This window comes from Myotis nattereri (assembly GCF_964212035.1).
Source record: "Myotis nattereri genome assembly, chromosome: 16".
Taxonomy (NCBI): Eukaryota; Metazoa; Chordata; class Mammalia; order Chiroptera; family Vespertilionidae; genus Myotis; species Myotis nattereri.
This window is the reverse complement of record NC_138091.1, coordinates 53,685,082-53,710,688: the sequence shown is the minus strand read 5'-3', so window position 1 is coordinate 53,710,688 and position 25,607 is coordinate 53,685,082. Positions and strand designations below refer to the sequence as shown.

At 60.2% G+C, this 25,607-nt stretch overlaps 2 protein-coding genes and 1 long non-coding RNA gene across 3 annotated transcripts; 2 read left to right on the top strand and 1 right to left on the bottom strand.

Annotated features, from left to right (window-relative positions):
- Positions 1 to 376: 376 nt before the first annotated feature.
- Positions 377 to 17,527, top strand: FBF1 (Fas binding factor 1; the record flags this gene model as incomplete). Its single annotated transcript, XM_081108841.1, has 30 exons — positions 377 to 486; positions 708 to 792; positions 1,362 to 1,389; positions 2,017 to 2,058; positions 3,541 to 3,634; positions 4,268 to 4,328; positions 4,764 to 4,814; positions 5,310 to 5,451; positions 5,925 to 6,002; positions 6,537 to 6,656; positions 6,975 to 7,113; positions 7,207 to 7,340; positions 7,797 to 7,896; positions 8,647 to 9,123; positions 9,221 to 9,346; positions 9,491 to 9,579; positions 9,746 to 9,804; positions 10,495 to 10,623; positions 10,758 to 10,858; positions 10,984 to 11,190; positions 12,036 to 12,143; positions 12,230 to 12,369; positions 12,446 to 12,564; positions 13,429 to 13,551; positions 13,636 to 13,821; positions 14,239 to 14,415; positions 14,502 to 14,639; positions 14,757 to 14,874; positions 16,056 to 16,165; positions 16,760 to 17,527. The coding sequence occupies 30 exons, from the start codon at positions 377 to 379 to the stop codon at positions 16,841 to 16,843; spliced, it is 3,675 nt and encodes a 1,224-aa protein (XP_080964967.1). The 3' UTR covers positions 16,844 to 17,527.
- A 2,253-nt stretch (positions 17,528 to 19,780) lies between these two features.
- On the top strand, positions 19,781 to 24,355 carry MRPL38 (mitochondrial ribosomal protein L38). Its single transcript, XM_081109735.1, has 9 exons — positions 19,781 to 19,940; positions 20,074 to 20,253; positions 21,556 to 21,690; positions 21,767 to 21,975; positions 22,124 to 22,196; positions 22,313 to 22,358; positions 23,291 to 23,449; positions 23,723 to 23,859; positions 24,051 to 24,355. The coding sequence occupies exons 1-9, from the start codon at positions 19,874 to 19,876 to the stop codon at positions 24,185 to 24,187; spliced, it is 1,143 nt and encodes a 380-aa protein (XP_080965861.1). The 5' UTR covers positions 19,781 to 19,873; the 3' UTR covers positions 24,188 to 24,355.
- On the bottom strand, positions 22,852 to 24,893 carry LOC308532335. Its single transcript, XR_013996973.1, has 3 exons — positions 24,763 to 24,893; positions 23,163 to 23,250; positions 22,852 to 22,974 (listed from the first exon to the last, which is right to left on the bottom strand). It is a non-coding gene; the product is annotated as an uncharacterized lncRNA (long non-coding RNA).
- Positions 24,894 to 25,607: the final 714 nt, after the last annotated feature.

The window sequence follows — 25,607 nt, the reverse complement described above, 5'->3', positions numbered from 1 at the left end:
TGCACTTTTAGGTCGTGAAAATGGCCGTTACAGAGAAAAAGAAACACGCACATTCAGAGTGGCCCCTGTATGTAACCCCAGATAAACTTTGCATCTAATAACAGGACAGGCCGACAGCGGAGAAACAAGATGACCCCCTCTGACCCCTTCCTTCCAAGGCGGGCCGCAGGTCGGTTCCGGGGGCCGCAGGTCGGTTCCGGGGGCGCGGGGAGGGGGGCGGGGGGAAGGCGGCCATGGAGGAATAGTGATCGGTCTCGGGAAAACAGCCCAATACCTGGGGCGAGACGGGTGTGTAGCTGGTGTGAAGGAAGAAATTTCCACGTGAAAGTGTGCCCTGCCAGCGAGTAGCCAGCGCTTGGTCCGCTGCTGGTGCCGAATGCCTCCTGGACAGTCCTGGTGCTGCCCGGGAAGGGGCCTTGGCCACAGTGCCAGGCCCCCCACCTCCTCTCCAAGACGGGTACCTGCCGTCTCAGCATCCTCTTTCCGGTAAGGGATGCGGAAAACTGCACTTTATGGGAGTCACACGGCTCAACAAGTGACCGAGCGCTTGGCTTCGCACCTGCATGACTCCCCTCGAAGGAACTTTTAGGAAGTAGCTTTCGCCCTCTACTGAATGGGCCAAGTGAGGGAAGCCTTGATAGGCCTCGGGCTCGAGCATGGTTCAAGTGACGTCCTTTTCAAGCAACCACTTTAAGTTTCTTCCTTAGGGAGCAGGAGCCTGGTGTGGGCAGAGTTCAGATGAGTTGGATGGCGCTCTGGAAGGGCCGCAGGCAGCCCCAAAGCCTGGCGATGGTAGGCAAAGGCGGGGTGAGAGGTGTGGGATGGGAGCCTGCCTCGCCCCAAGTCCTGGCTGCATGGAGTCCGTGGGGCTGGGTGACTGGGTGACGGGACCCGGATGTGGTCCCTGGAGGAGAGTGAGTGAGCGGAGGTCGCGTGGATCTCAAACTTCTCCTTAAGCGATGAGCAGGCATTTCTTGGAGCCTCTGCGCGTCCCGCTGGAGGCGTTGTGCAGCCTGTGGCTGGTGTTGAGCTGGGGCCGTGGGAGCGAGGAGAGCGTTCCCAATCGCGGTGCATCCTGGCTGGGAGGGTTTGCCAGCGGCACCTGGAGTTCAGGGAGGAGGAGAGACTTCTGCAGGGAGCGGGAGGGGGAGGGGGCACCCACAGTGGATCCACGGCGTTGTGGGCGCTGTTTCCATGCTCTCAGCGAGTCTGTCCTCAGAAACGCTAGGAAGCATGAAGGGCTCCTGTGGCCCCCCCCGCCGGGGCCTTAGCAGAAGGCACGGCACTTCATTCTCTGTTCGCGGTTTCCACACACGCTCATGGTTTGATTTCGTTAAAGTGATTCGTTTCTCCCATTGCAGGCACCAAAGGCCAAGAAGGGATTGAGAGGTGAGTGTCGAGAAGGAACATCGCCCGTCAGCCAAAAACAATTCCCCACCGTGGGGCCAGAAGGAACCTACATGTGTCCGAGTCTGAATGTTCCTGGCGGTTTCCCCGTAATTCCATTGGCAGCTTTGGTTTCCGGGGACTCCTGATGCGGCCTCAGTGGCCCTTCGCATAAACTCAGAAATTAAACGAGGGATGGGACTTGGGAAAAAATCCTTCTCACTGGGGTCTGTACCCGGAGGTGCTCGGTTGGGGTTAAGGGTGGTGAAGGCACTTGAGCTGGATGGGGTCCCCACGTGCCCGCGGAGAAGTGGCCAAGGCGGTGTGCCCCCAGACCAGTCCTGCTGGAGGGGGCTCGGGGGGAAGGGTTCTAGCAGGCTGTCGGTGTGAAAGAAGCTTGTACGCGCCTAGAAACCTGGGGCGCTTTTCCCAAGACACGCTGGGCTTTGTTCAGAGCCTGGAAGACTGACTTGTTGCCAGAGAATGAGAAGACGTCTCGTGGCCAGTGAGAGAGAGCTGGGCCACGTCCAGCGTCTGAGAGCCCTGAGGTCCTGGGGTGAGGGCTCCAGACGTGCGGCTGTGAGGACCATTCTTCCTCCTCAAGTCGCGATGCCGCCCCCTCTGTTCCAGGCTCCATTGATGACGTCCTTGAGGACCTCCTGGGGGATGAGAGTAAGTGCCCTTTCCCAGAATCCCCTGATGTAGGCTTCTTCTTTAATTGAGATACATTTCACATAAAATTTACTCTTTTAAAGTATACGTGTCAGTGGCTTTTTGTATATTCACAAAGTTGTCCAACCATCACCACAGTCTAATTCCAGAACATTTTCATCACCTAGAAAGAAACTCCATGCCCATTAGCAGTCACACCTCATTCTCTCCTCCCCGCAACCCTAGGCAACCACTGACCTTTCTTTACGGATTTACCTCTTCTAGACTTTTTTTTTTAAAAAATATTTTATTGATTTTTCACAGAGAGGAGGGGAGAGGGATAGAGAGTAAGAAACATCGATGAGAGAGAAACATCAATCAGCTGCCTCCTGCACCCCCCTCCCCACTGGGGATGTGCCTGCAACCCAGGTATATGTCCTTGTCTGGAATCGAACCCTGGACCCTTCAGTCCACAGGCCGACGCTCTGTCCACTGAGCCAAACCGGTTAGGGCTCTTCTGGACATTTTATATAAAGTGGAATCATGCAGTAAGTGGCTTTTGCCTCTGGCTTCTCCCACTTACCGTGATGTTTGCAAGGTCTCTTTCTTCGTTCCTCTCCACGGCTGGGCAATGTTCTGTTGTGTGACTGACACCTTGTGTTTATTCGGCCATTAGGTGGTGGATATTTGGGTGGTTTCCACACGTTCCTAGTCTGTTAGGAATAATGCTGTATGAACATTCATATACAAGTTTTTGTGTGGATATATGTTTTCAGTGCTTTGGGGGTATAAACCGAGGAGTAGGATTACTGGACTGTATGCTAACTCTGCGTTTACCTTTTTGAGGTACCGCCAATCTATTTTGACAGCAACTGCGCCATTTCACATTTCACCAGCAGTGTGGGAGGGTTCCGTTTCTCCACACCCTTGTCCATACTGGATCTTGTCTGTCTGCTTGACTCTAGCCATCCTCGTGGGTGTAAAGTTGCATCTCATTGTGGTTTTGATGTGCATTTTGCTAATGGCTAATGGTTTTGAGCATTTTTTTCGTGTATTTATTGGCCATTTGCTTATCCTCTTTGGAGAAGGTCATTTTTACTTGGCGCACTGTAAGCGGTCCTTATCTGGACACTTGTTACTTACCCGCATGTCCGTGGGTGATGTTCCGAGGAGCAGGGCCTCAGAGTCACGCAGAGCTCCCGGGACAGCAGGGCAGCAAGGCTGAGGTCCCCGCCTGGCCCCCCAGCAGGCACAGCCCCTGGTGTTCCAGCCGACAGCTTGGGCCACGGAAGTGCATTATTCTTCCTGCATTTCCATGGGGTGGGGAGGGCGTGGTCTTCATTTGTCACCAGTTGGCATTTAGGCTGGATGTCCTATGGGGCCCATTTCCTTCCTCCAAAGAGGCCCTTCTCTCCATCGGGGGTCTAGGCAACAGCTTGCTGGGGGGCCTGCACCCCATTTCATCTTCACTTCAGACATCTTTTCTGTTTTCTTTTTTTCCAGCGACACTACCTGAGAAGCCTGTGAAAATGGCACCACGTGCCAGAGATAAGACAGGCGTCGCCCAGGCGCTCCCTTCCGCAAGGGCGAGGACAGAGTGAGTAAGCAGGGGACTGGGTGGGTGCCTCGACCCGCCCGCCCAGAGGCTCTGCCTCCCCCTCCCCTGCTTGCCGCTGACTGGGTGCCCGCCTTGCCTTTCAGTGCTGCTCAGGGGAGCCGCCTCGGGGAGTGGAAAGAGGGTGGGGCTGGAGGCCAGAGGTCCCGGCCGTGGTCTCACCTGCACCTGCTCCATCACTGTGTGTCCCGGGCAATTCCTGAACCTCTCTGAGCCTCCGTTTCTTTCTGGGGCTCAGAGGATTGGTGATTTTCAGTGGTTCTGAGGTTCTGACAGTTGAGCGGCAGCAGGGAGCTTTGTGAGCGCCCTCCCCTTCATTGTAGCTGAAGCAGGTCTGCTTTTCTCTCTTACCTGTTGTGTTTTAAGATTTTGGTTTTGAAGAGGTTCTACTTTTTTTAAAAGTTAAAAGTCACGGCATTGGGGAGCCTGCGAAGCTCCTCCAGCAGCTCTGTCCTCCGGGGAAGCGTCTCCGGTTCCCCGGACTCTCCAGGCCATTCCTCCTTTCGTAGCCACGCTCCTGAGACACTCGAGGGTGGGGAGGGGGTAGCCATGGCGACGCAAACTTGCCCTGCGCCTGCCCTCGGAGGCAGGGGGTGCTCATTCCGCCCTTTGCAGGTCCCTCCTGGAATACGATGCCTTCGGCACCATGGCCGACCCAGCGGGAGCTGAGGCCGAGGTGAGCCTGGCCCCGAGGCAGTGAGGTGGGCGTCATGGCCCAGGGCTGCTCACAGGACGGCTTCGAAGGCCCTGCAAAGCCAGTTCCTAAAGCCAAACAACACCAAGGACTGCCCAATGCCCAGAGCAACATCCTCTTCCTCCCCCGTGGAGACGCCTGGAAGGCAGAGCGGGCAGCTGGGTGTCCACAGGGGGCCCCACGGGGCGTCACTGGCGGGAAGGGCAGCGCTGAGGCCCTGGAAGCGGCTTTCCCGTTGGGAGGAAGCGGAGTGGCAGCCTCTCTGGGCCTCCGCACCCGGGCAGGCTCCACTTCAGGCAGCACCCGGCCCTCGGGAGGGCAGGCTCCTGGCGAGGCCCCTTGGCGAGCTCTGCTCCGGCCCCGACAGCAGCTGCCAGGCCCTTGACTAACCCCGTCCCTCCCCTCCGGTGGCCTCAGGACTCCGACGTCTCAGATGCAGACCCGCTGGCTTTGCTCCAGGCCATGAAGGTAGGAAGCGGCTTGCGTTCCGGGTTCTGGTGGCCGGGTGGGCTGGGCTGCCGATATTTCCTGCCACGCGTTCATTCTCCCCCTCACGATGGCGTTTGAGCCCTTCCCAGGGCAAGAATGGGGCTCATCATGAGCTGCTGCCCTCTGCCCTCTGGGGATGAGTCCCATTTCCTGGTTCAGAGGTTCTCCCACGCAGACACATCAGGCCCAGGCCTCTGAGACATGGCCAGCTCCCCCCCCACCCCCAGGCTCACCTGGCTGCCCGGTGGGGAAGGCGGAGACAGAAAGATCTCCTCTGGAGCTTGTTCTCAGCCTGTCTCCACATCCCTCCCACCCCTGCCGAGTCCCCTCCAGTCCAGCTTCCTCTGGTCAGTCAGGACCCAAGCTGACCGGGACCCTGGAATTGAAGACATCGGTTCTGAAGACTTGAACCTCAGTGTTGGGGGCATGGAGGATTAGCCACAGCTGAGCACCGTGGGGTCCCCCCCTTTCCAGGATCTGGACGAGATGGATGCTGACCTCTTGGGTCTGAAGACGTCTCCTCGAGCCCCTCACAACGGCGCCGCCAAGGGTTCTGGGAAGGAAGAGCTGCCTAGCAGCCCCCAGCCTGCCGCTCCGCTGGCTGCCCATGAGCGAGGTGAGGGGGACACAGCCTCCGACCCGAGGCTTTGGCGACTGGAAGATGCTGGGAAGGGAGCTCTCCTGCCCCGGGGGCTCTCTCTGCCTGGGACGGAGGCCAGGAGCTGACTGTGTGTGAGTGTTCATGGCGGGAGGGGGCCGAGGCGAGCTTCCTCCGAGGGCTGTCCCCGTCCCTCTACGCCCAGTGGCAGCTCCTGGAGCAGCCACCTGAGGCCATTGGAGAGCTTTGTGGTAGCCCGGGCCGCTCCCAGACCCGTGTCCTCGAGTGCCTGTGCCTGTGCCTGTGCCTGTGCCTGTGCCTGTGCCTGGGCAGAGAGCTTCAGACCATGTGTCCTGCCGGAAGCCTGCGTGAGAACAGGGAGGTGCAGACACCGCCCATGGCTGAGTCCACGGCCAGCCCCTGAGCTCCACCTGGGAGAAGTGCGTGCCGCCTGGCCAGGCCCCGGCCATGACCTTGCCTTCTCTCTGCAGGGGATATCATTCCCACCAAGAAGCCCTCCCCCTCTCCCAGCAGCTTTGGACATCAATACAAGAAGTTTTCTTTCGAAGGTACCACAGGCCTTCCAGCCACGCTCCTGGGACACTCGGTGTGGGGAGGGAGTAGCCATGGCGACGCAAACTTGCCCGCAGCCCCGTTGCTGTGTGTGTCAGACAAGGAGCAGAGGGCTGGGGCCGCTGATTTAATTCCTCATGAGTCTAGGGCGGGACTAATGTGGATTCACCGGATACTTGGGGAACTGATTTGCAAGAAATTTGGAGCCAGACATCACGCTGGAGATTTTATAAAGTGTAGATGTTCTTTCTCTTCGTGGGTGCACAGGTGTTTGACTTCTCTTCCGATGCCGGGGATGGTTCCAGAAGACTGTGCCAGCCGCAGGGTCTGGGGTCCCGGCCGGCCTGACACAGTCACGCTGGACCACAGGCCCAGGGCCACTGTCCGTTCCCTCCTGGGAGGAGCCCGGGCTGTGTCCAGAGGCCGAGGGGCAGCGAGGAGGAGGAAGCACAGCGCAGCCCCCGGCGCAGCGCAGCGCAGGGCTGTCTCCCTGACGCAGCCTCGGTCTGACCTGTGCTTTCCTCCCCGAGACTTGGAAGACCCGTTGGCAGGACTTCTCTCCGACGATGAGGAAGGAACCACCAAGAAGCTGCCTGGGACAGAGGGCAAAGCGGTTTCTGAAAAGAGCCCAGTCCCGACCAGAGACCAAGGTAGGAGGGGGCGTCTTGTCCCGGGAAGAAGCAGGCGGCGGTCGCTCGCCAAACTTTCCGGTGCCAAGCAGAGAACTACCTGCCAGGCGGGGAGATCTTTCATCTCTAAGAAGCGGGGGGGGGGGGGGGGGGGGGGCGGAGAGGGTGAACCTGGGAGTGGGGCGGGTTGGGGGGGTCAGGTCTTGTGGCTGACCAGGCGCTCGATGCCGGCTGCCCCAGCCAGAGGTCAGGGTTGCAGGGAATCGCTTGCCTCCACCCATCCGAGCACCAGCGCTGAGGGCCGGATGCCTGCACTGTGCCCTGCGTCCTGTCACTCAGGTCCCTCCATTCCCCTCACTCCTGGGGACACCCCCATCCGGAAGAAAGAAGAGCTGCTCTTTGACGATGAGGACGACCTCATGGCCGCCCTGGGGTTTGGAGACAGCCCCAGAGCAGAGAGGAGGCAGCCAGGAGACCAGTAAGGCCCTTCAGAGGGCAGGGGCCCTGGCCGGAGCTGGAGGGTGGGCACAGCCCCTCTGTTCACACGGACCAGCCCTGTGTCCGCCTGCAGGGAAGGGCCCCGCCCTGCTCGCTCCACTCTGGATGAGCTGCTGGGTCGAGGCGCGGCCACTACACACCTGGCTCGCCTGGGCACCGGGGAGCCCCTGGAGCTCAAGCTGGACGGGAAGTGCCAGAAGCCAGAGGGTGAGGAAGCCGGCGGGACAGGGAGGTGGGGGGCCCGAGAGCAGGTTTGCCACAACCCATAACAAGCACTAAGCTTTGCATCGGGCCCACACGCTGTGCCGTTTACCAAGGAGACGAGTGTCGTGGAGTAAATCACCACGTTCCATGCTGCTGCTTTCATTGTTATGGCATTTGACTCGCAAGGACAGCGTCACAGCTCACTGCGTCCTCCACCTGCTCAGTGAGACCACGCAGTGCTGCTCAGGCGCCTCCCAGGGGTTGGCGCGTTCCCCTTACACACGCAGCTCGGGGCCTCACCTCCAGGCTGTGGGCAGGGCTCCCCGCGGTCTCCCAGTGCTGGGTGGGTGACACCCAGCCCCTCGCCTGCCTCTTGCAGAGCAGCCTCGCCTGACACGCCACGCTGCCAGGACAGAGAGTCACTCCCCTGCCCTAGGTCACAGGCTCCTTCATTCACAGACAGAGAAGACACCTGGGCCAACGGGGACTTCACCTTTGGGGCCTATCAGCCCACCGTGGGCTCCTCCGAGGGCCGGCAGTCCCGCCGGCAGCCAGGCAGGTAGGCAGGCCTCACCCTCCCACAACAGTCCTGCTGGGAGGCCAGGCTGCTCTGCACAGGGGCTCAGGGCTCTGCGGGTGTGAGGGAAGGGGGTGGCTGCCCAGTCCCACCTACATATACAGGCCCAGTTCCGCTCCCAGCCGCCGCAGAAGGAAGAGAATGGGCTGAAGGAGGGTTTTTTCTCCCAGTATAGATTTTAAACTTTATATTAAAATAATTTCAAGCTGACAGGAAGGTTGTCAGAACAGTCAGTACAAAGAACTCCCTCCTGCCCTTCGCCCAGACTTCGCGGTTGCTGACATTATGGCATGTTGGGCGTATCGCCCTTCTTTCTCTCTAAATAACCCTCTGCACACAACGCGCTTCCGATCCCTGCTGCCCGGCCAGTGACACACAGGCAGTGGCCGCGTAAAGGCGCCGGGAACAAAATGACTGCTGCTGGAAACCACTTGACCAGCTCTTCCCTCTGGACGGGTGTGCCTTGGCTGGCATTTGGGCCTGGTCACTGCACGTGGGATTGTCCCGGTTCCTGCGATGGGTTTTAAGGTGTCTGTACTGCTGCGCTGCCCCCTGAACGGTGTGGGCACCGTGTTCACAGGGCCTCAGGCTGTGCCGAGCCCCTGGGCACCCCAGGCTCCTTGGTGTGGGCCTGGCAGTCACCCCGCCCGCCGCAGAGGGGAAGACCGATGGGGGCTCTTGGGGCAGGCTGCTTGCCCTGCCCTAGACCCCCTCCTCTATGTCTGGAAGTAGGTTCTTTGCAGAAGATGGCATAGACCGCACGGGAGAACCAGGCTCCAAGCAGGCCGCCCCAGCGACAACCAGCCCCACCGCCCCCAGGAAGGGAGGGGCTGACTGGTTGGGCCTCAAGGATGAAGATGAGGACCTACTCCCTCCCTCTCCCACCAGAGAGCCTCGCAGGAGAGGCTCCGCACTCCCCACACCCTCCGTGCCCCATCCCGAGAGACAGCCTTCTGCCCCAGGCCCGCGCTCTGCCCCAGCTGGGCTGCCCCTCTCCTCCTCCGGGGCACAGCCACCACCCGAGGGTGGAGATCCCCCTGCCAAAGCCAGTCGGCCCTCCCAGCCGGGAGTGTCTGTGGAGAAAGAGGAGGACTGGCTGAGCCATGCCTTGTCTCTGAAGAAGGCCCGAGACCTGGCCAGAGAAGAGCGTGCTGCGGCCTCTAAGGGCCAGATCTCGGTGGGGGCAGCGGGCCGACCCCCTTCCAGCAGGTACGGGCTCGGGCTGCTGTCTCCAGTGGAGGGAGGACTGGGCCGGGTGCGGGAGCACCACCTCTTCCCCGTGCTTCCTTCCCTCTGGGCTGCACAGGGGTTCGGACTTAGGAGAATTCCTCGGCCAACCTGTTGTGAGCCCGCGAGGGCTCGAGCCAGCAGCTGCTGGAGGGACCACAGGACCAGCAGCACTAAAGCCGCCTGGCCAGCCTGCTGCCTCGGGGTACGTCTGCAGCCGGGGCTGGGGGTGAGGAGAGGCTGGGGGCCCAGCCAGGCCCATCTCTGCTCACTGAGGCCTCTCCAGCTGAGGGCGTGACCTGTTCTCCTTTCCTGCCCCCCTGCCCCCGCCCCACCCCCGTGTCCTCAGGGCCCCCGTGACTTGGAACCCAGCTGCCGTGGCCCTCTATGCAGGCGACTCAAAGAAGGACACAGTCCCTGGAGACCTCTCCGGCACTGGTTTGTTTTCTGCTTTGGGGATAAAATCTGGGTGAGAAAGAGGCACTTTGAGCTTCTTTCGGGGCCCCCAGAAGACAGGGATGCTGGGGCACACATGCACATCCTGGAGAAACAGAGACAGACCTTGGGCCTCCTTCCAGCTCAGCTCTCTGCTGTTTGTTTCCAGAGCCTGCAGTGCATTTCCCGAGCTCCCAGGATCCCACAGGGCTTGCTGGGCCGGTCCAGGTAGGGAAGGCGGACACACAGGCACAGGTCTCAGCCCCATGATGCAGCTCCCCGCTCAGAGGCGCGGCAGTGGTTCGACCTGGTGGCCTGCAGGATGGCAGAGAGCGCACCGGCTCTCCCCCCAGCATTCCCTGCACTGAGCCTTGTCAGGCAGAGCTGGTGCCAACTGCCAGCACCGATGGGGAGTCAGAGGTGGTACCCGGGCGGCGTGGCCAGGATGCTGCATCCGGAAGCAGGGCTGCAGGTGCCTTGCTCCATCTAGAAAGCCGCCTCTATCCTGGCCACCCTCCCTCCGTGCCTCCACCTGCTACCCAGGTGTGGCGTCACCTCTGACCCTGGGCCTGAGGACCATGTCCCTGGTAACCCAGGGCCTTTTGGAGGTGGGGGTTGGTGGCAGGAAACAAGCTGACAGCAAAGGCGTGTCATAAGCTTTCGTCGTCATTAAGACAGCGGGGACGTAGCGTTTGTCTAGGAGTCTGACCACCGTGGGAGGCTGTTGTCCCGAAGAAGGAGGGACCACGTGACTCTCCCGGGCCCCTTCCTCGGCTGCTTGGTGTCATGTCCTTGACCCCATCTGCGGCCCCCGGTCAGCTGCAGGGCCTGGGCGGCTCAGTGAGCAGAGGGCCCGAGGTAGCTGAGCTCTGCTGAGTCCCCGCCCTGCCGAACCTGGAGCATGTCTCACCTCCTCAGTCCCTGCTGCCGGGCACAGGATACCAGCAGCAGCTCCTGGCCGCGCAGGTGCAGCTTCAGAGTGGCACGGCCCAGCTCCAGGCTGAGCTTCTGCAGAGCCAGGCGCGGCTGGCAGAGCGGGAGGCCCAGGTGAGGGTCTGGGCCCGGGTGAGGGTGGAGGCAGGGCTGCAATGGGAAGGCGTCACTGTGCGGGCTGGAAGGCTTCCCCAGGGACCGAAGGGACCTGCCTCCCACCCCCTACGCTGTCTCTCTTGCTGTCTCAGGTCCGGAAGCTGGAGCTGGAGCGGGCCCAGCACAAGCTGCTGCTGGAGACTTTGCAGCAGCGACACCAGGCCGACCTGGAGCTCATCGAGAATGCTCACAGGTACCCCTGCCCAGGGCCTTCGGGGCTCCCCAAGGCTCCTGGCCTGCCCAGCCATGTGCTCAGGGAGGCCCTTCCGGGGGCCGCCCTCACCTTCTGAGCCCCACAGCTGGGTGTTCTGTTGGCAGAAGCCGCATCAAGGTGCTAGAAACTTCCTACCAGCAACGGGAAGAGCGGCTGCGGAGAGAGAATGAGGAGCTGTCCGCCCAGTACCTGTCGCACTGCCAGGCGGCTGAGCAGGCCCGGGCCGAGCTCACCACCCAGCACCAGCGGCGCTTGGCGGCGGCCGAGCAGGAGAAGGACCAGGAGGTGGAGCGGCTGCGGCAGCTGCAGCGGTGAGGGCCAGGGCCAGGCCCAGGGCCGGGCGGGCAGGGGAGCAGGCTTCTAGGGTGGCCAGGGCAGCCTGATTGCCCTGACACCCCCAAGCCGTGCCTCTGACCCGAGGTGAGCACCCAGGCCAGCACACTGACCCATCCTGCCCATGAGAGGGGCATCGCCCTAGGGAGTGGGGTGGGTGCCCACAGGGCTGGCTGGGCTGGGCCTGGCAGCAGCAAGCAGGCGGCTAACTCGGCCCAGGTCAACCCCCTCGCCTGCTGACCTCTCAGGTCTAGTTACTCGACAGACCCTGGTGTGGTTTGCACTGGGCGCCTGGCATGGCGATCTGGTTGCCTTTCTAGGTTAGAGCGGAACTAAGAAAAGGTGCACAGAGAGCTGGCTGATGAGGCAGGCAGCCCCGTAACACTCGACAGGGTCCAGGCGCACCTGTCTTCCTCCGTGTGAATGACGGGAGGAACAGCCCCTTAGAGCAGCGGTTCTCAACCTGTGGGTCGCGACCCCTTTGGCGGTCGAACGACCCTTTCACAGGGGTCGCCTAAGACCACCCTGCATATCAGATATTTACATGACGATTCGTAACAGTAGCAACATTACAGTTATGAAGTAGCAACGAAAATAATTTTATGGTTGGGTCACAACATGAGGAACTGTAGTTAAAGGGCCAGATGGTTGAGAACCACTGCCTTAGAGAGTGGATGTGGCATTAAGGCACCTAGATCGGTAAGGCTGACAGCCAGGGAAACTGAGGCAGTGCCCGGAGAAGAAAGGGAGGCCTGGGGGCGCTGCGCCGGAGGCACGCTCCTCCCTGGAGACGCTGCCACAGCCCGCCCCCCACGCCCTGCAGGGCCTCCGTCCTGGAGATGCGCAAGGACCACGAGGAGCAGCTGCAGCGGCTGAAGCTGCTGAAGGACCGAGAGATCGACGCCGTCACCAGCGCCACCTCCCATACGCGGTACGTGTGTGGTCCCGCGGTCCAGGCCCTGCCCACCAGGGGGCGGTGCTGGGGTCCCCAGGCCAGGGTGACCGGACCCTCCACAGGTCCCTGAATGGCGTCATCGAGCAGATGGAGCAGTTCTCCAGCAGCCTGAACGAGCTGTCCTCCCGTGTGGAGGCCTCGCACCTCACCACCGCCCAGGAGCGGGAGCTGGGCCTCCGGCAGCAGGACCAGCAGCTCCGAGGTACCGCCTGGCCTGCCTCCGCCCCTCGCATCTCAGTGGGAAGGTGGGCGGACACTGATGTCCTGTGGGGGCCCAGCGCTGCAGGAGAGGCTGGGCCTGCAGCAGCGGGACATGGAGGAGGAGCGGAGCCGGCTCCAGCAGGTCATCGGGAAGATGGAGGCCCGCCTGAGCGAGCAGAGCCGGCTGCTGGAGCAGGTGAGCCGTCCTCCACCCCGCGGGGCCCATCTCCCAGAGCACCAGGGATCCTCAGTGGTACCCTGAGCTCACCTCCTGGGCCTCGGGACTTCCCTCTGCAATGTCTCCTGCCCCTTCCTGCCCCGGCCCCCCATCCCCACCTCCGCCAGCGCCCTCACCACGGCCGTGAGCCCCTCTGCCCAGCCCTGCATGTCCCACTTTCTTCCCAGGCACTTGAACCTGTCGTGACGGCTGGTGCCTGTGACATTGGGAAAGATGTTGAACTCCCTGCATAGCTTACATATAAGAGGAAGCTGTACTCTTTAGAAAATGCCCTTCCTTTCTTTTCTACTAGGTTATAACATGATCATTTCACTGAAAAAAATTAAACTACAGGAAACAATAAAGAAAAAAATGAAAATTACCCACTAGCCAGAGAGAGCCCTGGTGCTGTCACGGTGCCTGTGGCGAGCGGGGTGCAGCTAGAGAGGGTCTGTGTCCTGGACCTGTGTGTTCAGGCCTCACGGGGTAACTGTACGAAGCCCTGCCTCGGGCCAGGCCAGCCCGCTTCGTGCTGTGTGTGCCCTGCGCTCCCTGGCACCACAGTGTCGTACGCACCCGCTGCTCTGACGGGAGACAGGCAGGCGAGTGCTGTCATTGGCAATTCAGCGGCTGCCCCCGGAGCTCCCAGAAGAGGGCCCTGAGCCTCAGCCCGGTGCCCTGAGCCCTGCAGTCGGCCGAGTCCTCCTCGAGTCCCTCGCTTGCGCCTCTCTGGAAAGGAGGTGTTGGGGACGCAGTGGGGGGGGGCCCGGGGGGGCTTTGTGCAGCAGCAAGGCCTGATGGGGCAGGTGGAGCCCCGAGGGCTCACTCCCAGCCCTGCCCCAGGAACGCTGGCGGGCGAGTGCCGAGCAGTCCAAGGCCGAATCCATGCAGCGAGCCCTGGAGGAGCAGAGGAAGGTCCTGGCCCAGCAGACGGCCGTGGAGCGGGAGGAGCTGGAGCGGGCCAAGGTGAGTCCAGCCACACCATATCCAGCGGCCATCCCTGCCGTGATGCCCAAGGACACTCACCCGACCTGTGCACCCTCGTCCCAGAGCGCCTTGCTGGAGGAGCAGAAGTCCGTCATGCACAAGTGTGGGGAGGAGCGGCGGCGCCTGGCGGCCGAGTGGGCCGAGTTCTTCACACAGCAGAAGCTGAGTAAAGAGCGGGCCGAGCGAGAGGTGGAGTGGGCGCTGCAGGTGGACGCCCAGCGGGAGGGCACCCTCATCAGCCTGGCCAAGGTAGAGCCCCGAGCTGCCAGCTCTGCCCTTTCCTTCCGGTCCTCACTGTCTGCTCCTCCATCAGGCTGGGTCAGCTCAGCAAAGGGCACAGCAACAATCATCATATAATAGTCACAGCTTCATTCTGCTGGCCTCGTGCTTTACACACATTGTTCATTCGATCCTCGTCAATCCCCAGGACTTAGATAGAAAAAGGGGGGTTCAGAGAAGCTGAGCCCAGGGTGAGGCAGCACGGAGGCATGGCCCTGGGCCTCCCTGACTGGTTCTGGGACCCCCTTACCCCGCCCCCTTCTCCAGAATCAGGATCAGATGGAGCCACTGCAAATGAGGCGGGCGGGCCAGGGGCTCCTCAAACCCTGAGCAGAGCCTAGTTCAGCTCCCGAGAGGACACCACAGTGAAGGCTTTGCCATGTCCAGGAGCAGGCAGAGCTGAAGATCCGGGCCAGTGAGCTCCGGAGCAAGGAGGACCGGCTGGCAGCCGAGCGGGAGGCTCTGGAGCGGGACCGGGAAGAACTGCGGCGGGAGAAGGAGCGGGTCAGCGCCGCCGCCCTGCGCGTCAGGCTCCGCTCCGAGGAGATGGACAAGATGAGCCAGGTCCCGGAAGCTCAGCTGGGCGCGCGGCGGGGCTGGGCAGTGCCCGTCCTCAGCCAGCCTGGCTGACCCAGGTGGTCTCCCCGCAGGTGGCCTCAGAGAAGTACCAGGAGGGGGAGCGGGCATTGCGGGAGGCCCGGCAGGTGCAGTCAGAGCACCAGGCCCGGCTACAGCTGGTGCAGCAGCAGCTGGAGCGGCTGCAGCAACAGGAACAGCACATGCACCAGGCAAGGCTCCCCCCCACCCCCACCCCCACCCAGCTCCTGCTCCCCCATCTGGCTCCACCGACCCCCCCACCTTCAGACCCTCACGGCCGTGTCCTTCTCTCTGGGGACGGGGGACAGGAGCGTCTGAGTCTGGCCCAGCAGAGGCTGCAGCTGAACCATGTCCGGCAGGACCTGCCCTCTGGTCCCGTGGCGCCGCTCGCCCAGGCCCAGGGCCTGGCAGCCTCTGGCCCGAGTGGTAAGTGGCCCCGGAAGGATGGACGTTGACCATCGGGTGGGCAGTGCCAGGAGCATCTGCCCACACCTCCCTCCACTCAAGTGAGGGGCTAGCTGGTTTTAAAGTCCTCTCGTTAAAACATCTTTACACAAGGAATGCATGTCCATTATAGAAAAATACATTTGGCCCCAGCTGGTTTGGCACAGTGGATAGAGCGTCGGCCGGCGGACTGAAGGGTCCCAGGTTCGATTACAGCAAAGGGCACAGGCCCAGATTGCGGGCTCGATCCCCAGTGTGGGGCGTGCAGGAGGCAGCCAGTCAGTGATTCTCTCTTATCATTGACGTTTCTATCTCTCTCTCCCTCTCCCTTCCTCTCTGAAATCAATAAAAATATATTTTAAAAAATACATTTGAAAATAGAGGTAAGAAAACTTATAAAATGTCACTCTCAACCGCACACTCTAGAGACAACCACATTTTTATTTTTTTTAATATATTTTATTGATTTTTTACAGAGAGGAAGGGAGAGAGATAGAGAGTTAGAAACATCGATGAGAGAGAAACATCGATCAGCTGCCTCCTGCACATCTCCCACTGGGGATATGCCCGCAACCCAGGTACATGCCCCCGACCGGAATCGAACCTGGGACCCTTCAGTCCGCAGGCCGACGCTCTATCCACTGAGCCAAACCGGTTTCGGCGAGACAACCACATTTAACGTTTTGGTGCGTAGTGTTCTAGACTGCGTCAGTTTTGAAAACAAAATTGACATCCTATCATATACTGTTTCGTACCTTGATTTTTTAATTTGGAAATATACATATAGAACATGTTTTCGGATCAGAAATTAAACATTTAACCATAATTTTTAATCAGTATAAGCTTCCATTATGAGGCTGTTCCATACTTTTAATGATTTTCTACTAGGTGATTTTTTTTGTCACTAAGAAAAACAGCACATCAGTGAAAATCTGTACATAGGTCTCTGCACTTTTGCCTGATTATTTCCCTTGAATAAGTTCCTAGAATTAGACTTTCCAGGTAAAATCCCCCGAGCGTTCTCAAAGCCTTTTGAGAGTTGGTGGAGAAGGTGGGTCCTCGGTTCCCCCTCCGCGTGGTAAGAAGGCCCCCGGGAGACAGGCTGTGGCCCCCCTGCCCTCCCATCCACACGTGGTCCCTGACCTCCTCCTCATCCTTTTCAGCCATCATGGCTCCTTCTCCCGCCAATCCTCAGGGCATCCAGCCATCAGCCACCCCGGGCCCCTCGCTTCGCCACACCAAGCTGGTGCTGCTGCAACACACGGCTGAGGAGGTAAGCATCCCATAGCAAAGGCGGACGCCACCCAGGCCCGCCACTCCCCCTGGACTGGGGTCCTCGTGGTCACCTCGGTGACAGGCAACTCAGGGCAGTCAGAGAGGAGCACGTCCTGGCCCTGAGGAGGGCTGGGCCCACCCCCGGGAGGGGACCGTCTCAGACCTGTCCTGTCGGCCAGGTTCTGTTGGAGCCATTGCATATTCTTGCCAGGGAACCTCACAGTAACCCTGTGATAGCAGTGGCAGCGCTTCCTGTTTCAGGCTCTGTGCTGAAGGGTTGCCCCCCCCCAGCCCTACAAGGCAGGCGATGCTCCTCTCCAGTTTGCAGACAGGCTTAGGGAGTGGCGTTCTGTGCTAGCGAGTGGCCTTGCCAGAACCTGGTCTTTCACGCCAGTGCGCCTGCTCCTTCCAGGCCCCGCTTCCAGCTCACAGCTTCCCAGAGCCAGGGAGTAAGTGGGGAGGGGTCTGGCGTGAGGGCTGGCCCGGAGCACCCAGGGACCCACCTACTCAGTCCCTTGAGCCTGTGTCCCTGTTCACGGAAGCGGTACAGGAGGGGGCCAAAGGGGGGTGCTCACCCAGCTCTGCCTTTCAGGACCAAGACTTCTTGGAGAATGAGCAGTTCTTCCTGGAGACCCTGAAGAAAGCCTCCTACAATATGACATCCCACTCAGCCTAAAGGGCCCTGCTGCCTCCTCAACAGAAGACTCGGACCCTGGCACTCTGTCCTAGCGCCCCCTGGCTGCCAGCTCCAGGGAGGGGGTGCCCAGGGAAGGCTCTGAGATGCCCGTGGCCTGATAACAACTCTTCAAGTAGACAGGGTACAAGGGCATTCCCACCACGCCAGCTGCAGCTGAGGCAGGCAGGTGCCCCCAGGCCTCGGGTTTGACAATGTCTCTGCCCCCAGACACTGTCAGCTTCAGCTTTGGTTCTCTGGGCCCCTCCCCTTGTCGGTAGGCAGGTGGTTGAGCGATCTTTTCACCTGGGCCTCTTCTGAGGCAGGGGGTCTTCTCCAGGGATGCCCCAAGCAGCCTCCTGCCCTCCCACCTGAGGCCAGCAGAGACAGCACAGGGCCCCCTCCCTGATGGGGACGTGGAGGTGGACCATGTGTTTTGAAGGGCCTCTGTCCACTTGGCCAGGGGTGGAGGTGCAGGGGCAGGAGAGGATGGGAATCGCAATTACTTGTGAATTACTTGGAAGGAACATGTCCTGGTGAGCACGAAGGCAGAGGCAGCGAGCTGAGTGGGCCCTGAGCAGGCAGTTTGTGTGTCTGTCGCAGAACAGCTGTCGGGGGGAACTTGTTTACCCACAATCTACAGCCTTCATCTTGGACACATTAAATTGCTATATGTTTTTTAATCCAACTACCTTTCATTTCTTGCCATATTGGATTCAGAGATAGCCCTTCTCTTTCTGGTTCTACAGTTTCACTCTGTATGTACATATCCACAAACAAAACAGGATGTTGATTTGTGTGTTTACAGATCTCTCCAGCCCTGGTCAGTGTGGCTCGATTGGAGCACAGTCGTTCCATACACTGGAAGGTGGTGGGTTCAGTTCTGGGTCAGGGCACGTGTGGGTTTGATACCTGGTGCATGCAGGAGGCAGTCAACTGGTGTTTTGATGTTTCTCTCTCCCTCTCTCTAAAATCAACTTAAAAATACCTAAAATTTTAAAAATATCTATATGGTATTATCCTATACTAGAGGCCCAGTGCGTGAAATTCATGCAAGTGGCTCGGCCCTCGCAGCCGTGGCAGCAGCCTCAGCCCTCGCAGCCCCGGCTTTGTCCAGGTGGTCAGTCAGCTGTCCAGTCTAATTAGCATATTACACTTTTATTATTATCTGTACTAATAAAAGTATAATATGCTAATTAGACCAGACATCTTCTAGATGGCCTTCCGGACAAAGTCATGGTCACAGGGGCCGAGGCAGAGGTGGTTAGGGGTGATCAGGCCAGCAGGGGAGCAATTAGGGGGTGATCAGGCCCGCAGGGGAGAGTTAGGGGGCTATCAGGCTGGCAGGCAGGGGAGCAGTTAGGGGGTGATCAGGCTGTCAGGCAGAGGCAGTTAGGGCCGATTAGGCCAGCAGGGGAGCAATTAGGGGCATCAGGCTGGCAGGCAGAGGTGGTTAGGGGTGATCAGGCAGACAGGCAGGCAAGCAGTTAGGAGCCAGCAGTCCCAGATTGCAAGAGGGATATCCTGGATTGGAGAAGGTGCAGGCCGGGCTGAGGAACCCCCCCTCCCCCCCCACACACACACCCTGTGCACAAATTTAGTGCACTGGGCCTCTAGTAGATAATGAAAGGCTAATATGCAACTAGACCAAATGGTGGAATGACCGGTCACTGTGATGCACACTGACCACCAGGGGGTAGATGCTCAATGCAGGAGCTGCCCCCTGGTGGTCAGTGCAGTGCCACTCAGCCAGAAGCCAGGCCCACAGCTGGTGAGCGCAGTGGCAGTGATGGGAGCCTCTCCCACCTCCACGGCAGCACTAAGGGTGTCCAACTGCTGGCTTTAGGCCTGCTCCCCGTGGGGGAGGAAGGGGGGAGCCTAAGCCGGCAGTCGGACATCCCCCAAGGGCTCCAGACTGCGAGAGGATGCAGGCCGGGCTGAGAGACCTCTCCCCCAAGTGCACAAATTTTGTGCACCGGGCCTCTAGTATTTATAGAACCAATAAACTTTGTTTTTCCACAGCTTTTTTTTACATTTAACCTTGTTTCATGTAGCTGCAATTCATGAATTTTAACTGCTGAATACTATTTCATTGTTTGAATATACCACTATATTTATTCATTCTTTTGTTAATGGGCATTTAGGGTGTTTACAGTTTTATTGGGATTTTATTGTAAACAATAGGGCCATGACAGTGCTGGGCATGCCACCTTGGCATATATGTAAGCACTTCTCTAAGGTAAATCCTAGAAGTAGAATTTCTAGGTCATAGAATATGTGCTTAACTTTACTAGTTAAAACTGTACTAATTACTGGCAAATTGCTCTGTAAAGCAGTTGGACCAATTTACCCTCTAACAGTGGCCTTCATGCCTGTTTAGAACTGGCCGGGCCTGGGACCTCCCGCCTACAAGCTAAACACCATGGCCAGAGGGTCTGAGGCTCAGGGAGCTCCGCGCATCGGGGCATCTGCCAGGCGGGGCCTACCGCCTCGGGTCTGTGCTGCCCCCCGGTGGCCGGCCGCGGGCAGAGCCCCAGCTCCCAGCTCCGCCTTGTGGTCCTCTGAGCACTTCCGGGACCGGGAAGCCAGGGCCCTCCACCGCCTCTGGCGCCTCTGGCGGGAAGGACAGGACCTCGGGCTCTCCCCACAAGGAGGAATCTGGCCTGGGCGGGGGCGGGGCTCCTGGGTCCGAGGGCAGGGCCTGGACTGGGGGGGGCGTGGCTAAGGGGGTCCGAGGGCAGGGCCTGGACTGGGAGGGGGCGTGGCTAAGGGGGTCCGAGGGCAGGGCCTGAACTGGGAGGGGGCGTGGCTAAGGGGGTCCGAGGTCATGGCCTGGACTGGGAGGGGGCGTGGCTCAGGGCTCCGAGGGCAGGGTCTGATGGGCGGGGTGGGGCAGGGCCTGGGTGGCGGCGTGGTTCCTGGGTGGCGGGGGCGGGGCGTGGTCGGTCGGGGGCGGGGCTCCGAGGCGCGTTCCGGCGCCGTCCGGCCACCTCATTTAGGCTCTAGGCGGGGGCGGGGCCGACCTGAGGGAAGATGGCGGCGCCCTTGTGGCAGGCGGTGCTGGGCGCGAGCCGGAGGTGGCGGTGCTTCAGCACCTCGGGTGAGGCGTCTGAGGGTGTGGGGCTCTTGCAGGTCCCCATTAAGCCCGAGCCCTGGGGCTCGAGCCAGCGCCCACCCGCCCTCCGAGGGCCCGGGCCGTCGCCGGCCTGAGCCGTCCCGCTCTCTGCCCGCAGCCGCGCTGAACCGCCGGACCCCGCCTCTGGGGCCGATGCCCAACGAGGACATCGATGTGAGCAACCTGGAGCGGCTGGAGAAGTACCGCAGCTTCGACCGCTACCGGCGCCGGGCGGAGCAGGAGGCGCGGGCCCCGCACTGGTGGCGGACCTACCGGGAGCATTTCGTGGTGGAGTCAGGTGCGGGGCGCCCGGAGCAGGGGCTGTGGGTGCGGGGCGCCCGGAGCAGGGGCTGTGGGTGCGGCCCCGAGCACTGGGTGCGGGCGGGGGCGGGGGCAGCGTGCATCCCGCGTTGGCGGTATTGTCCAGCCAGGATTTTCACCCGCTGGTCCCCCATTAGAGCTCCACCGTAGATGTTTCTGCTCCTAAATCCTTTCTTGACCGCCGCCCCCACCATTGCGAGTCAGAGCGCCGCTCTGTGCCCCCAAAATGCTCCGTGTGTAGCCCTGCCTCCCTCCCAGATTGTGAGCCCCCAAGGTCAGGGGCCCTGCACCCGCACAGTGTTATTGTCCGACTAAGTGGGAAGGGTGTTGGGTTAACCGTTCTCTAGGGCCTTGCTACTCAAGAGCGTGTTCTGGGGCCAGCAGCTCGGACATTATCTAGGAACTCCTTAGAAGCACGCGGCCATGGCCTGGCCAGTGTGGCTCAGTTGGCTGGAGCCCCTCAGGTACCCCAAAAGGTCACAGGTTTGACTCCTAGTCAGGCACATGCCCAGGTTTGGGGTTCAATCCCCAGTAGGATGCAACCGATGGATGTTCCTCTCTCTCTCCCCCTCCTCTTCTCTCTAAAATCAATAAAAATCATGTCCTTGGGTGAGAATTTGAAGAAAAAAAATGTGTTTCAGTTTCCACTCTGACCTGCAGAATCAGAATCTGAATTTTAAGAAATTTCCCTGGTGAACTTGTATGACTCATTCATTATAGTGTGAGACGTGCTTCTTTCATTCTAGCTTCAGCCATTCTACTGAGGACACAGGTGTGTCCGAGCCCCCTGTGACAGGCTTAAAGGGGATCCCAGCTACAACTGGGAGGCCATGTGCCTGTTTACATGACCTAGACCAGCCGTGGGCAAACTACGGCCCGTTTGAAATGAATAAGACTAAAAAAAAAAAAGACCGTACCTTTTTATGTAATGATGTTTACTTTGAATTTATATTAGTTCACACAAACACTCCATCCATGCTTTTGTTCCGGCCCTCCAGTCCAGTTTAAGAACCCATTGTGGCCCTCGAGTCAAAAAGTTTGCCCACCCCTGACCTAGACTGACAGTGTAAGGGATTAGGGATTAGAAAACGCAATCTCAAGCTGATGCAATTTGCTTAGCAGCTGGACCCTGCTCAGGTCTGAGAAGCAGACTCCAGGTAGGCTTTAGTTTTGTGAATAAAGGGGAAGCTTTAGCAGCAGATCTTGGGCAAGTGCGAGGACTAGGTGGGCAGGCGGCTTGGCCAAGAATCCATCCTCTTCCTCCATCTCTCCTCCCCAGATCCCAAAGGCAAGATTGACATTGGGCTGCCGCCACCCAAGGTCTGTCGGACCCAACAGCTGCTGGAGAGGAAACAGGTTCTCCGGGAGCTGAAGGCCAACGTGGAGGAGGAGCGGGCCGCCCGCCACCGCACAGGTAAGCCCTCCCAGGGGAGGGGCCCCGGTGTGCCCCTGCCCCTACCCGGGGCCCCGCTGGCATTATTCCTTCCCAGTGTGCATTCCGCTGGAGGCTGTGCGGGCTGAATGGGAGAGGACCTGCGGGCCCTACCACAAGCAGCGCCTGGCGGAGTACTACGGCCTCTACCGAGACCTGTTCCACGGTGCCACCTTCGTGCCCCGAGTCCCCCTGCACGTGGCCTACACCGTGGGTGAGGATGACGTGATGCCTGTGTACCACGGCAATGAGGTCACGCCGACAGAGGTAACTGCTGGCGGGTGCCCCTTCCTGCCCTGTGCGCACAGACACATCCCGCTGCAGGGCCGTGAGTCTCCCTTCCCCGAGAACCTCTGTGTATAACAGCTTGTCTGGCCCTGGTGGGGTGACAGCTCCCTCGTTCTCTCCCCATCAGGCTGCCCAGGCCCCGGAGGTGACTTACGAGGCAGACGAGGGCTCCCTGTGGACACTGCTGCTCACCAACTTGGGTAGGTGTCTAGGGTACAGGAGGCAGGGCCCTGGGGGCTGGGGGCGGGGCCAGGTGGAGAGCCGCAGCCCCGGCTCCTTTCATGGGCCCTCAGTCGGTGGGTCTGTTTATGTGCAGATGGACACCTGCTAGAGCCGGATGCTGAGTATGTCCACTGGCTGGTGTGAGTACCTGGGGGGGGCCGTGGCTCAGGCATGCGGGGAGGCCCTGGCATCCTGGGAAGAGCTGCACCTGAATTTCAGTCTTGGCTCCATCTCTGATTAACAATGGGACTTGGGGTTAACCTCCCTCCCCTGGAGGTGGCCCCTCCCCTCTGCTTCCTGGGAGTGTGAGGGCCTTAGGATCCAGTGGCTGGAAACGGGTAAGAAGAAAAGCAGGCAGCAGGCCTGGGCTGCTCCCACAGGCCTTCTGGTCACCCTGCACACATCTCACCCGTAAATCTAGGATGATGCCTCACATTCCTTACCCACCCCGGGGGCTCTGTGACAGTCAAATGAGCGCGGGACCATGAGAGGCCTCTGGCAGCTGCACGTGCTCAGGGTGGCCAGCCTTTTGCTTTCTCGGCGGCTTTTGGCTCTGAACACCAGGGGACAGAAGTCAGGCAGGTGACCGCAGCTTTGGCGTTTCTGGATAACCAAGGCCAGTGACTGGGAGGCTGGTTTCTGTCATTTTTATTCAACTGCAGTTACCAACCGATGCAGCAGGACACTCTGGGGCTGCCTCTTGAGGCGGGGACAGTGGCCGTTCCGGTGCCAGGCTGGGCAGACACTCTGTAAAGCCTAGAGTTTCAGGAAACAGAGAAAGAAGCAACTCAGAGGTGTCGTGGTCTCCAGCCAGAGTGGCTGTGGCAGCCCGGCCCGCCCACCCCGCCCTGCCAGGCTCCCCAGCGCATAGCAAACAGGCTGCTCGCCTTTGCTCTCATCCTGGCTGCCTCTGCCCCAAGGGTTCACAGAGCTCCCGCTCCTACCTGACGGCACAGAAGAGGTCCTTGTAGGGTCTGTGTCCCCGGGAGTTGCTCTAGGAAGTACTGGATGGGGATGCTCCTGCGGCCACTTCTGTCCAGGGGCAATTCACAGAGTCCTTTCCTCCGGCCAGAACCAACATCCCAGGCAACAGGGTGGCGGAAGGACAGGAGACGTGCCCCTACCTGCCCCCCTTCCCTGCCCGGGGCTCTGGCTTCCACCGCTTCGCCTTCCTGCTCTTCAAGCAGGAGAAGCCCGTCGACTTCTCTGAGGATACCCGGCCCTCCCCCTGGTAATCTACACCCCCACGCCCGTCCCCGCACCCCCACGCCCGTCCCCGCAACCCCACGCCCGTCCCCGCAACCCCACCCCAGCCTCAGGCCCACTTCCCAGCAGTGGTCGGCCTTGCTCAGTCTCCTCACCTCCCTCTTCCCTCAGGACTTGAGACGGGCAGACAGTGGTTGTGCTAGGCGGGCCCTAAGGGGCCCCTCAGGATCGCCTATGGGGCAGAGGGGGTGTGGGGCCCTGGTGTCCCCTCCCCACTCACAGTCTCCCCATCTTACAGCTACCAGCTTGCCCAGCGGACCTTCCACACTTTTGATTTCTACAAGAAACACCAGGAAGCCATAACTCCAGCAGGCCTGGCCTTCTTCCAGTGCCGCTGGGATGACTCGGTCACCCACACCTTCCACCAGCTTTTGGGTAGGGACAGTGGGCTGCAGGGGGGGTGGCTGGTGCACACTCAGGCCTTTCCAGACCTGGCAGGCAGTTCTCCCTGGTCTCGGGGAGTCGCCCAGTCCTCCGCTAGGCTGGCTAGCTAGTCCCAACCTAGAGACAAGATAGGGGTTCGGGCCGGCAGCAGTCCACATCCGCACTCCTCACTCTTCTTGCAGATATGCGGGAGCCCGTGTTCGAGTTTGTGCGGCCACCCCCTTACCACCCCAAGCAGAAGCGCTTCCCCCACAAGCAGCCCCTTCGCTACCTGGACCGGTACAGAGACAGTCATGAACCCACCTATGGCATCTACTGAGTAGCTAGACTGCCACCCCCCTCAGAGGGTGGGCTGGGCCTGGGGCTACTCTGTCAGGCTCCGCAGGCAGGAACCATAAACACACCTCCAGGGACCAAGCTGTGGGGCCCTGGGCCCTGTCTGAGGCAGCCCCTCTGCGGTGAATGAATAAAGATGATTTCTGCTATAGCTGGTCTGGGTCTGTGTTCCAGGAGCAGCCAGATCCCCTCCCCACCCCCATGGAGTTGTACTGCTTTGTGGGTGGGAAGAGGGCTGCCTCCCATCCCAGGAGGTAACTCCTGTGACCCAGTGGCTGAAGGCAGGTCCAGAAGAAAAAGCAGGTTGAAGTCTTGGCTCCTCCCACAGGCCTCTGGGGAGAGGTCTGCCCACTGAGCATTGGCCCCTGGCCTGTCAGGTCTCAGAGAGCTCAGGCACACGCCCTGCCCCCTGCCTGGACGGTTAGGGCATGTCCGTCTCTAAAGGAAAAGACCGCCTGTAGCCGAGCTAGAGGAGCTCTGTGCACCTTCTCCAGAAAGAGCGACTTCACACATTTACAGCACAAGACACGCGGCCGCATTGCACTGAGGGCAGCTTACCTTCACAGCAGGCCGGCGTGGTGTGGCTCAGTGGTTGAACATCGACCTATGAACCAGGGTTTGATTCCCAGGCAGGGCACGTGCCCAGGTTATGGGCTCGATCCCCAGTGTGGGGTGTGCAGGAGGCAGCTGATAAATGACTGTTTCTCATCATCGATGTTTCTCTCCTTTCCCTTCCTCTCTAAAATCAATAAAATATATTTTAAAAAAATAAATAAATTAGGTCGGCTTGGTCAGAAGAGTTAACCCTCCTCCAGCCGGTCCTGGGCCGACTCGCCCTGCCCCGGGGCAGGTGGGTTTGCAATCAGAAGCCCTCTGCTCAGCTGCGGGAGCCACTGCTCTGAAAACGGTTCTAGAGCAGCAGCGGCCCACACAGGGAGGGGGTTCCAGGGCAGTTAAGTGCTTCCGGTTTCCATGGGAAGGGCGTGGGAAAACCACTGGGCTGGTCTGTCTCTTGGTGACCGGAAATGCCCACCTCATGTTGATTCGTAGCCAAGAGAAGGGCGTCACCCTGGTTTGGCAAATGCCTGAAACTCAGCTCAAGGAAAAAGTGCAGCAGGGCCCTTGGGCGGGAGGGCATTGAACCAGGACTAGCTGCGCCCCCGCTCTGGCTGCCGACACCCACCCGCACCGTCCATTTCACCGCTGAAGCCGGCGGCCCTGAGCCAGGAGGAGGCCCCTGGGGTTCTGGTCGCTGGAGGCTGGGGCCGGACCCCTGCTCAGGAGCTGCGCACGGAGGCTTAGGAAAGCCGGCAGGGGGTCCCAGGGTGAGACCAGAGAGAGCGGCCCCCAGCGCCCAGCCTGGGCGGCGGGAGGCGGCGGGGGTGGCTCGGGACGTAGCTGAG

Coding starts and splice junctions, on each gene's coding strand:
- MRPL38 (XM_081109735.1), top strand. CDS start 19,874: ATGGCGGCGCCCTTGTGGCAGGCGGTGCTGGGCGCGAGCCGGAGGTGG. Junction 20,254..21,555: donor GCATTTCGTGGTGGAGTCAG/GTGCGGGGCGCC, acceptor TCTCCTCCCCAG/ATCCCAAAGGCAAGATTGAC. Junction 21,691..21,766: donor GGCCGCCCGCCACCGCACAG/GTAAGCCCTCCC, acceptor ATTCCTTCCCAG/TGTGCATTCCGCTGGAGGCT.